This window comes from Cyphomyrmex costatus, unplaced genomic scaffold, assembly GCF_001594065.2.
Source record: "Cyphomyrmex costatus isolate MS0001 unplaced genomic scaffold, Ccosl1.0 scaffold61, whole genome shotgun sequence".
NCBI classification, from domain to species: domain Eukaryota; kingdom Metazoa; phylum Arthropoda; class Insecta; order Hymenoptera; family Formicidae; genus Cyphomyrmex; species Cyphomyrmex costatus.
Genome location: NW_017280167.1, coordinates 842,620 through 855,198, shown reverse-complemented (window position 1 = coordinate 855,198; position 12,579 = coordinate 842,620). Strand labels below are relative to the sequence as shown.

Below are 12,579 nucleotides of genomic sequence, written 5' to 3'. Positions count from 1 at the left end.
ATAATTTTGAAGGAAATAATTCCTCAAAGAGGAAACATTCTTTAATTAATAAAAATTTTTTTTATTCATGTTAGACCAATCTGTTAACACCAGAAATACCGTCAAAAATTTTTTTGTTATACGACAAATATGTGCAGGACAAAGAGGTCCTTAGATCTCTCTATTCTATAGTCAATCAACAAGTTTGAAAAATTTGTCGCTAGACTTTGCAAGACAAAAACGTACCTATATGAAATAGCGGCCTCCGACGATTCTAGTATTAAATAAAATTGAGAACGAAATACTTGAGCTTCTTTTATTTGTTAAAAATAACTTGAATTGCGTGCAAAGGATTAATAGGATGTTGTCGGTAACAGTAAAAGAAATAAGCAATTGATTGCAGTGATTACTTACCGACTTTAGAATGAACGTTCCTGAGATGTAAAATCACGCACATCACACACCAAAACCAGCGGGTCATTGTTCTTGCCTGCAAGGAGAAAGTATCACAATAATAATTAACCGCAATATTATACTATTTCAATTAAAATGCATAATGTAAGTAATAATATAAGCAGATCGTAAATTGCTAAATCGCGAAGATCCTCGCGCGTAATCAGTCTGATGAAATCTATTCACTATAGAGAGATCATTGTATTCGTAAGCCATGCTCTTGCTATCATCGTCGATAATAATCCTTAGTTAGTAGCGCATCGTGAAGCACGAGACATACTTTTCGTCACGAACTTAGCGACATACGTTACTTCGTCGTGAATTATGCAATTCGCTTTTAGCGCAGAGATGATGATAAACGAGTTCTTTAAACACGCGTCGTATAATCTGCTAATTTTGAACGTAACATTTGAAATAAAATTGAAATCAAACGAACTGCTATATATAGAATTGTAATTAAACTTTTCTTAATTATGGATACTCTTCTATTGTTAATAATTACTTTTAAATCTTGGGAATAACTAAAGAAATACGAATATCGTAATAAAACAAAACCTCGATTGAGACTCTTAGATATACATACATGTAAAATAATGAGATGGATTTTTGAAATTAATATGCATATCCTATATGTGTATTTTACATTTTCAATAAGCGACGATACGCTCCACTGAAATGTTCGGACGAGGAGCGGTGTGCAATATGCTAATCTCCGATATTCCGGGGCAGTTTCTGGGCGCTTATCGATGCGGAGAGGATACAGTTGGAAATTTAGCGGGATTGTGCACACAGGATACAGAAGCTTATCGGGAGCGCGTCCTCTTTCGCATGCAGAGACTCCGGAAGAATTTCACGAGAGTCAGCAGGATCGATAGCGCGCGGGCGGCTCTGTGAGGCCTTATGCTAATGCGCCGTTCTTGTAATAAGGCCGTGTGCCAGCGTGAATAAAATACCGAACGAAGGAAAACAATGTTATCGGCTTCGCATAATCTCGCATGGCGCGGAGTTGGGCTCTTCTCATCTCGCACTCGAGATGAAGCCGCCGTTTCTCATCCAAATATGCGTGCTCCCGCAGGAATGACTGATCCACACAGTTGTTTGGGCTTAGCGAATTCACGAATCCGAGCACTGTCGAGCACCCATACGTTTACACATTATGTATGCATTCTAATTGTGATTGCTACCTCTCTGGTTTTCGATCAGAAACACACGACTTTTTAAATGAATATTCAGTTCTCCGACTAACCCATTCCAAATTTTGATACATGACAAGCTTTTTTTACGCGCACGCGTCTATTTTCTTCCGACTTATAAAAGATCTCTTATGATCTTTTTCTTTTTTTAGAAAATGCATTATAGACGGTAACATTTTTTTACAAAGACAGTGGAAATTTCGGCGGGGATTCATTGATTTTCAGTGAATCATGATACAGTCGAAAGCTAAGCAACTGTGTTCTAACATCATACTTACACGTATGTTTTTGTAAGCGATAGTAAGAGACAAGTGTTTAAGGAAAAGAGGGAGCAATTCTAATTCAAGCATAGTACTTTCTAAAAAGTTTTAATGTGAAAGCTCACGCTGAAGAGTGAAATTTCACTCTTAAAGATTGAAAATTGAGCCACTCTATATGTTAAGATTGACTCAATTTTTATTCTTTAAAAAAATTCCACTCCAAAGAATTCATAGAAATTCAGGAATAAAAGTAAAAATATGTTTCATATATGTATGTGATACAGATTAAAGTAGGATAACAACAGGCTCATTTTTATTTATATTTTCTAATTAAAAGGACAATTAATAAGACACGCAATGAATCTTAAAGAAAAATTAAAAACGCAAGAAGCGTAATGCCTCTTCCTTTTCTCTTCTTTTCCTACAATAATTTACAAAAAAAAAGGAAACATTTAATTCACCCTAAAAATCCGGGTACATTAAAGAGATTGTAAAAACAATCGCGTAATGTCTCGAGCTTTAGGATTAACTGTATCTTTTCCTTTATTCAATTATAAATAATGCCATGTGTTTTTATAAGATATATTACCTACTAACAATCTCTACAGACTTTTCCAATTCTTTTGTGCTGAGGCAGTCATTACACGTTTCGTAATAACATGACATAAGAAAGATATTGCTCTCACGTTTGCACCAGATAACGTACGTGTCTGCGATTTTGAGCGAATGTAACAAACGAAAGCCAAAAATCGAGATATAAAAGATTAAACAAGTTCCTGTGGTTCCGCGTAGCGAAGGATCTCGCGTGCTCGCTAGATCGTGTAGTCACCTCGCACTCAAATTAGACTAACGCCCGGAGTGTCGTTCGTGCAACTGTCTCGCGTGTGCAAAAATCTCCCGTACATGCAACAGTCATGCATTCGCATATTTTAATCTCACGCTAGACTCTTGTAGTCTGTTATCTCGGTTGGCCCTGGAGTCGCAATCCCTGTAGAAAAAAGCCAGCAAATCACAGCCTACTCAGCCATAAGTATAAAGCACGCCTACAAATTAACGTAAACGTTTTATATTTAACAAAAAAAATGATTAGAAACCGTTTTATTGAAAGTGATATTAATTTTTATAAAAGTTTTAACATTTTATTGGTCCTCCTTTTACTTTTATTACCGCTTTTTCCAGGAAAATACAATAAATTAAACGTGCTTTATACTTACGGCCAAGACTATTGCGAGCACTTATCCGGAGGAAATCGCGATTAAGATTTAATAGATTTTTACTGGGAAAAGGTTTGACGCAAATCGTATAGGAATCTCTAAATCGAATCTAAGAAAGTTCAGCATCGCTCGGTATAAATTCTAGAACATAGAATAGGAGCAAGAAAGGCTATCTCGCGAAATCCACGGCCGAAGGAAAGCGTTATCCGACACTATACGTAGATATATGTACGTTGTGGCAAACCATTCACCGAATTTTTTCGCTCTCGCGGTTTACTAAGTTTCCTTCGAAACGTGTTACGAACGGGTCGAAACAACGAAGGAACGTTTCGAAGCGCGCGCGCATCATCTTGAGAGTAAAAGAAGATGCCGTAATTGATGTAACAAGCTCCATTCACCATACCGGGGATAAGTGGGATCGCAAGTGCGTTCCATCCGAGCTCGCGGTTTACAGCGGAGGTTTACGATGAAAATTTCCTTCCGATAATTTCGCGCTGCGATCTTCGTTTACGGGGGTTACGCTTCTTCTTACGACGCGCGGTCTTTTAACAGAGTTTCGTCACGGGGATCTGTGAGAAAACGCTGGACTGTCTTAAAACGGAAACTCCACTAGCCTAGCGTAATTCTTACGAATTACATAATTAACGTCGCAGCGGAAACCGTAACGCATTGATGAATGAGACAAAATAACTGGATGCGCACGCGATTCCCTTTCTTATAATTTGTCGATACATCTTACGTTACAAAGCGATTAGAGCACATATCAGTTATGAGCTGCGATTTCCAAATTTTTCGTTAACTAGATTCTTGTTGATATTATCTGTCCAAACAATTTATACGTAAGCACATTAATAGGAGTAAAATGGAATGATTGATTTGTTAAATATACTAAATTCACTAAATCTGTAAACAAACCGACCGTAATTACTGGTAATTCTATAATTACAAATAAAGAATCAGTCAAAGATTCATATGTAATATTATGTTATACATTACATAGTAAAATGATATAACAGCATATTAGGTATACAATTTCGCTACAGACTCCTGAAAAAGATATAAGGGTCACGTCGCTTTCGTCCGAGGAATCAGAAGTGCAGGTACATGTCGATAGGCTTTATTCTCACATGTAACGTCTGAAAAGGCGAATATGATATTTTCAAAGTAAATCGGGTCACGCGAAGATTAGAGGAAAGTTTTTGTAGAGACATAGGTCCGATTGAGTTAACGTTACTTCGACTTTAAGCGAGGCTTAAAAGTCTCTTTCTCTCTCTCTCTCTCTCTCAAGCTGAAAGAGAGAGTTTTAAGCCTTGTTTAAAGTTAAATGTTGGAATGGTGCAATCGGACTTTAGAGACACTTACTCGTATTCGAACTATATATTAATATTTACTTTTCTATCCAAGACGTAATACTTGATTGTATCAGATCCGATCGTATCAAGATCGAGTTGTTACTGTATCAAACATGACATTAATTTTGATTATACAGGACATTAATTATAAATTCCGTTTAAAAAAATTTTATGCCGATTTTATTGATGATAATCGATAAAACATGAGTTTTCATTTAAATATAATTATGTGGTTATAGTATTATGTAAATTCTATTTAATTTATCTAATTAATATACAGGTTTTCACGTTTTTTATTAGATATTATTGTCTTCTTCCATGTTAATTAAAAAAATTAAATCATGAATTTATATATAGATTATAAAATACCACTTTTAATTTTGTATTCATCGTACAATATATGCATATTTACGGTGTATTTTAAATTATCCAACAATATCATAACTTTAATTTTTATCGTACACTATCACTAATTATTATGTACTCAAAGATCATATCAATTTCAAAGCGATTAATTCTGCACCTTTGTGACCTTAGATCCGCCGCTAAGTAGCGTAAAACGCGGCAGTCAAATAAATATACGTAACATTGATCTTAGATAATAATATTCCCGGAAATATGTATGTTACCCAAGTCAGTACTATTCAGGAACTACACACTGACGCTTACCCGTCACGTATTTCCACAACGGCTGAATTACTTCACCTTCCGCTATCTGCCTTATTAATCGCGAAAGTACAATCGTGTCTCAGTTCTGCGCTATCTAAGTCGGAAATAAATCAGTACTCACGGTAGGACACGTTGTGAAACACCGGTGGTCGGTTTTGAAGTGTCTTGACATTACATATGTATAAATACAACAAGAATTCACGTTTGGTGTTAATCGATGATACCGTTATTAAAACGGAATTATCTAAATATGTATTTTAAAAAGATGTTATCGACAAATTCGGCAATTGATTTGAATCTTTTGAGATTAGATAAGAAACACGTTACGTGCGCTTTAATCTTTAATTGTGGACAAACTAGTAAATGTAAAGTCCTATGGCATTTTCTATTTTTAGGTAGGAGAAAAAGGGGAAAAAGATAATTGCATTTTGTACACGTGCTTCTGGCTGTGTTTTTCATTATTAATTGTATTATAAACGAAGAACATTTAATATTCTCCTAGAAAAAAAGGTAATTAGTTAAAATTACAAAATAAGCGGAATAGGAATCTCAGAAATTCCATATTCACAGAGGATTAATATAATGTGAAAAACGCATTTCTCTTTTGCTTATTTTATTATCTTTCTAGAATTCTTGCAATTTTCCTAACGATATTTTCATGGAAATCGATGAAAATTTTATCAAGACCGTCCCGCAATATAATCTTTTTAACAGATTCACCAAACGACTCGATATAATGGGTACGAATCAACGCTAAATTATTCAATGGCAAAATTATGCAACGTCAAGATAATGCGAATGCAATGCGTTGTTCGTTTTATGAGGCAGTCATTATACTACTAGCGTGGTGACTGTACAAAGGACGTCGTAAATGGCTCCATTGCCATATTTCGACTTTATAGATATTGGTCCTGGTGCCTATAACGTATCTAAACAGGTGTGCAAAATGCATACATAAGTCTCTTCTACCGTAGCGAGGATGCACCTGTTTGACATCGAAGAGTCGATTCAGCCTCCAAGCTGTTATTCTCCTTCCGTTCAGAATACGTATCCGAGCAAGACTTAAAACCAAACGGAAAAGATAACGAAACGAACCAAAGAAATTAAAATTTTCGCTGATTAGACTATACACACAATTCTCTATTCTTGTTTTTAAGTCGTTTCAGATGTAATTTTGATTGCAATTAATTTTTTATCTAAACCAGTTTTATTCATTGGTTTTATAAAATAATACATTAAACTTTTAATGGAATTGTCTGTTGAAGTACAATCCAATTGCCCATATTCAGCTTCGAGTATTTAAAAAATTCTTATTATATTGTATCTATTTATATTTTTATTTACATCGTGCTTAGAAACATATTTGATCGCTGACATCCGCTTCTTACGAGAACGTTAGCTTAGACACTTTTATACGCGGTAAATATAAAAATATCTCACGTCGCCGTCGTCTTTGCAGTTTTTCTTGCAACAATGTACGTGACGTAAAAATAGATTTTAACCGGTTTCTCGCGGTGATTCACGGAAACGAAAACGACGTGGAAACGAAAGAAACGAAAATGAAACGCATGTTTTTGCTCTCATACGCATACGGGAGAAACATATTTTTCATTGTTAATCCTCAGTTATAAAGAACGACCGTCGGGAATGCGGTGTGTAAGCCGGTTCCGCGGGAGACGGGGAGGCGCGGTATTTCTGAATTAAAACGATGTCCCTCCCTCCGGCGGGGGGAGGGGGGAGAGATAGAGGAGCACCTCGCATCGTCGGACGTGGATTATTGCGCACGAATGTCGTACCTCTGAGCGTGCGTGCCCGGTTCGCCGAGATGCATCGCTTTGTGCCGCTATTAAAAGTGGCCAAGTTAATAAACTACGCTCGTTGAAGGCGCGCCGCCGCATCGTCCGCGCGCGCGCGCGCACGAGAGGATTCCCTTTATTTCCTATCCTACATTTCCAAGCTCTCCTACGTCCGCAATGAGATAATAGCCGACTTACGCGTGCCGTAATGCAATTAATTAAGGAAGATGCCACGCCGCTTTTAAGATACTCGTGATTCATCTTACGTGATTTAGGGATATAATGAGAAAAGAGAGAATTACGAGTACATCTCTCCGTCTAAAAGTTTTTCTCTTTTCTAATTGATGAGATGAATATCGAGAGCTAATTTTTTTACCCCGGATTTTAAGTGATCGATATTTTCTCATCTTTTAACCGTAGATAAGTATATTTCGCCTTTCTTCCGAGACATTTCCTTGATTGCTTTATCGATTCCTCGATGCAAAACTGATCGCGGAGATGAGCAACCGGGCGGTGGTGGAAGAGACAGCAGTGAATTTTCCTTCAGTTTTTATTTTATAATGCGGCTGCAGGCTTTGAGAGCTGTCCCGCCGCCGCCAACCGGGGAATCGGCAGCCGCGATCGAGATGCGGATAAGATCGTGCACAGCCACCGCCTACAATTTATAAAGTTCCGCTCGCCCGATACCCGCTCCTCTCAAACCTCGAGCCTCGGGGTAACACTCCGTGTGCTGTACGCGAAAACAGGCTCGCGTAAAAAAAGGAAAGGGAAGAAGAAGGAAAGAGAGGGACTCGCGCGAATTTGAAAGCGAAATCTCACGCGCTACCGATCGTTCTCGACCTCGCTCCACCGACGACGTTTCCGTATATTCTAATTGATCGGTCTAACTCCATTAAATAGATCTTACGATACTCAGAGCTGTCGTCGCGTATTTCATTTCACTCGTTTCTTCGCGAATTTGATTACTTTAAAAAATCGACCACGCGAAAAAATTCGACGCGCCTTTCACTCGCAACATACTAGAACCGCATCGATCCCACGGGATCATAATAGAAACGTATACGCTTGAACAGGAGCTCAGATAGATAGCGATTAATTTATTTTAAATCTGAAATAAATCTCTCTGAAATATCATTAACTCCGTCACAACTGATCAGTTTCGATATGGAAACTGCTACGAAGAACTAATAAAAATAGTTAATTAAATTATTATCTAACCATGACAAATGATTTTGTAATTTAATATTGGACAAGGTAGATCAATCAATATACTAAGGACCTATAAAATGTTTTACGCGTGATAGATAATTAATACAATGAACAACGGGGATAATAGGAAAGCGTTACAAGCGGAGATGAAACAGGTGCAGATATCGATCGATGATCTACGATTATTGTAAAGCTTTTCTGTAATTATAGCGTAGCTTCGTGGATCGTAATTAAATCAGCGCCAGTGATTTATGGGATTCCCACCGGCGAAGAGAGCAAAAGATGCGGATCACTCTCAATTAGTGTCTGTCGACATCATTTATCAATGAAACGAGGAGAAAGCAATTTTGCGTTCTGTCGGTACTCATCATCCATCCGGAAGATCGGCGGAAGGGTGTTATTAATAATATATCTAGGGGGGAAAGTTCATCTACATTTCGCTGGACGAAAAAATTTTATAATAGTAGCGTTAAAGATAGATGTAGGTGATTAATATCGGCCACGTGATAGATTCGTCCTGATTATGATACAGACGTATGCATAATGCGCTGATTATACGTGAGGAAATCGTAGTTTTTATATTATGCTTATTAAGTCGGAGTGATTCACTATTACGCAAAATAACTTTAAGTGTAATAAATGACTTTCTCTCTCCATCATCACGTTATTCTAAAATACTCTATTAATATCACAATTAATTTACATTGAAAAAAAAATACTAAATCTTAATATATATTTCTCTGAATAGTATCAAAAGTCAAATTCTACTCAATAAAAGAAATAAGTTAAATGAAATTAATGGTTTTGTATTAATTAAATCTATATATATTTACATGTATTAAATATTTATTCAAAACTATTCAAATAAATATTTGTTAAAATTTAGTTTTTTTCAGTATAGTAGAAATTAATCGGTAGAACGATATATTAACAATTGCTATGCCAATAATACTCTCCGTACAATAATTGACTTGGAATATCTATTCTCTACCTCAATTTTACTGTAAAATATATTTACAAATATCTTTTTTATCTTTTAACATTACAAATACCTGCACGAAAGATATTTTCAACTCGACATTTTCACCGAAGAAAAATCTATTTTATCAAAAAATCGCAATGTTCGCGGATATTTCCATATCCTCTCGCTCGAAGTACAGCACAATTGCATTAGAGAAGATACTTTCGATTATACACGTCCTGTCAACTTGGCGGTTTGTGACCGAGTGACCGAGGCGAGGAGCGGAAGTCTCGGTTTTAACAGCCGGCTTGACCAGCCTACCGTGGAAGAAATGCCAGCGGCAACGGATGAGACGCGCATCGCCTCAATAGAGAGAGAGAGAGAGAGAGAGAGAGAGAGAGAGAGAGAGAGAGAGAGAGAGAGAGAGATCGAAACTCGCCGTTGCTTCATGAGCTCAACAGCTGAATCTAAGCATGATTTACCGGGCGTCGACATTTCGTGTTGCATCCCGCGAGGAATCCCGCGAGGATCGCGTCCGGCTCGTTCACCGCGAGAGTCGCGTTGCATGGCTGATCGCAATAATGCGAGGACTTAACGTTGCTTTCTAGTCGCGATGCACTACCGCGTTCGCCACTTCTTCCGCGTAACTCCGTTCATCGCGATCGTGCTCGCGCCCACGCGATTGAAGCACGGTGAAACCGTTTCTTCGAGAGAATGACTTGAGCGTGATTAATAGCAATCTCTGTTAGCGATAGCGACTAATTGTAACTTTAGAATCAAATATCCGCATAAGGGGCAAGTATAAACGATGTGGCGTGCCCGGAGTAATTAAGGTTTGCGGTATACAGTAAACCTTTGAAGAATGAAAAGACTTGAGGCTCTAAGTCTCATTTAATTCAAAGCAAAATTTATATAGGAATTATATGAATGTGATATCGCTTTAGGTGTGTTACGAGGAAATTAAATACGAAAAAAGGTTACAGAATATAGACATATCAGACGTATTAATTTTATTTCATTCAAAATTGATATAAACGATAATGAGCTATACATAAAAAATATTTAACAGAATTCTTTCTTTATCAGTATTATGTATCGGAAACATGTATGCCATAAAAGAAGATACTTTCTAAATTGATTAATTATTAACTAGAAACCGTACAAATCTGGAGAGAAATCACATACTTGATTTGTTTAACCCGGCGTTCTAGAAACATATAATTTCTCGGTCAGTAAAGTATTACTTTCTTGCTACTCGGGTCAGATTATGTACAGCGCTATATTATTATCTGATAGCTCGGTAACCACTGTGAAAGAGAAAAGAAAATGGAGTGCCAAGAAGTATTTGATCCGCACTCTAACATGATGTTGCGTTATATTCCTGCGTTCTGCATCATATTCCTTCCTCGGCGCACAGCTGGTAGATTGAATAACTCGAGTTATCGAAAGAGCCCGTTTATTAATCAAAACAAGCATTTCATATTATTAGGAAGAAACAGCGCCGGTAAGACGAGATCTTGTGCTTCGCAGAATATTACATTAATGGTATGTTAACAAAATTCCACGTTTGGAGCCTTCGCTGAACTTTCGTTGTTCGCCGAGAGGGTTGAACTAAGTTCTGCTTTCCAGCGGTAATTGACGATGCCATCGTTATTAAATTTGTGTTCCTCTGAAATTTGCACAATTTACAGACAACACGTAAATAAATCTGCGATAAGAATAGCAGAGAGAATAAGAGTGCGGATTCTTTTTACTCGACGAGGAATCCACCGTTAGTTATTCACTGGTCAACTGAGTGCGAAATTCTAAGCGAGAATCAAATTTTGCATATTTAAGAGAAGCTGATTATCGCGTGAAACTATAATACGTGCACTGAAAAAAAAATTACTAAATTTAATAAATATTTGTTTGAATAATAATAATATCAACTAAATATTTATTTTTAAAAACCTTTTTACATTCATCTTAATAAAAAACGAATATCAAATTTATTAAATGTAAACATACATTTATGTAGTATATGAGACCATTAAATATAATTTTTTTTTTTAAGAAGTAAATATTCATTTATTTGAGTTTTGATTTCTTAATTTGGGTTCGTACTCTATTCACACAAATATTTATTAAAATTTATTAAATTTTTTTGCAATGTGTGAGTGTACATTGGTTTCTCAAATATTTTATTGAGATTTTCGAAGAAAACCAACAACTTTTGAAAGAAAGAAATTATCCAAGTATTCGTTAAAATTGACGTCGGGTATTTCGCCACATACGTGTGCGGTATACGAGACGCTTGGCATCGGAGATTCTCGCGTGTGCGACGTCCTCCCCGCGGATAGGAGACCACCGCGCAATCGCCCCGCAGATGCGAGACTTTCACGTACAAGAGGCATTATGCGACGCCCTTGAACACACACACACATCGCCCTCGTTGGTGAACGATACGCCAAGCACTTGCGGACTCGAGACACTTGCACACATGGCCGCATGCCGGACAGTCGCTGCGACGCGGTCGCTTCTAGTTACGCGTTTGGAGGCAGGGAGAAGTACAAGCTCGTTAGTCCGCCGGCTAGTTACTGCCATCGGCGCAGCGTGCGCTGTTAATTAGGCCATGCCACGTTATATGAAATTAGCCGAAGCGTAAATCCCATCGTACCCTCCCTCCTTCGCGTCCAGCCTCGTTCGCCTTCTTGTGCACAACAGAACCCGACGTGGGACTGTTTGAGACCGGGAATACCGATCTCGGCGGGATCACTCTTGTTCCGCGGAGAACAATGCTCCGTTCTCAATCGTTGCGGCCGGCTCATGCATACAGATGCTGATTAGCGATATGCGCTACTTGATCTGATTTCCATCGTGATCTGCGTGCACCATTTTTCCTCTTGAAAGGAACAAATATACGCGGCATCTTCTTCTTCAAGTGAGAAATTTCCTTGTTATTCAGATCAACTTTGTAATAATTGAAATATAGTTTCTCACGCTATTCTCGCTAATATCGCAATCTGCGTTCCATATTACGAAGATTACTACGTTATTTCGCACAATTCTATTTAACAAAACTTCATTCTTAGTACACACGATTGAATCATTCACGTCCCGGCTATGTGAAGTTGGCCCCCCCACTATTGCAAATCTAAAAATGACCATGACCATTCGTTTGGTGGTCGTTTGGTGGTGTTTGGTAGTCCATTCCGGACGTTTGGTAGTCAAAGTTATAATGAGAAATGTCAAAAAAAGAAAAGACTTCCAAACGTCAGTAAGCGACCACCAAACGAATGCTTATAGCCATTATTGCATTTGCAGTCTGCAAAGCCGAGTTTTAGATATGGGGGGGCTAACTTCACGCGCGTTCTTCTTTTTTTGACATTTCTCATTATATCTTTGACTACCAAACGTCCGGAATGGACTACCAAACACCACCAAACGACCACCAAACGAATGGTAATGGTCATTTTTAGATTTGCAATAGTGGGGGGGCCAACTTCACATAGCC

General features: G+C 37.7%; 1 protein-coding gene across 1 annotated transcript in view; it reads right to left on the bottom strand.

Annotated features, from left to right (window-relative positions):
• Positions 1-12,579, bottom strand: part of Cad99C (cadherin 99C) — a 121,375-nt gene that overhangs the window by 39,795 nt on the left and 69,001 nt on the right. The window contains exon 2 of the mRNA XM_018547212.1: positions 394-469. Within this exon, the coding sequence (XP_018402714.1) occupies positions 394-469 (76 nt within the window). The remainder of the gene's footprint in view (positions 1-393; positions 470-12,579) is intronic.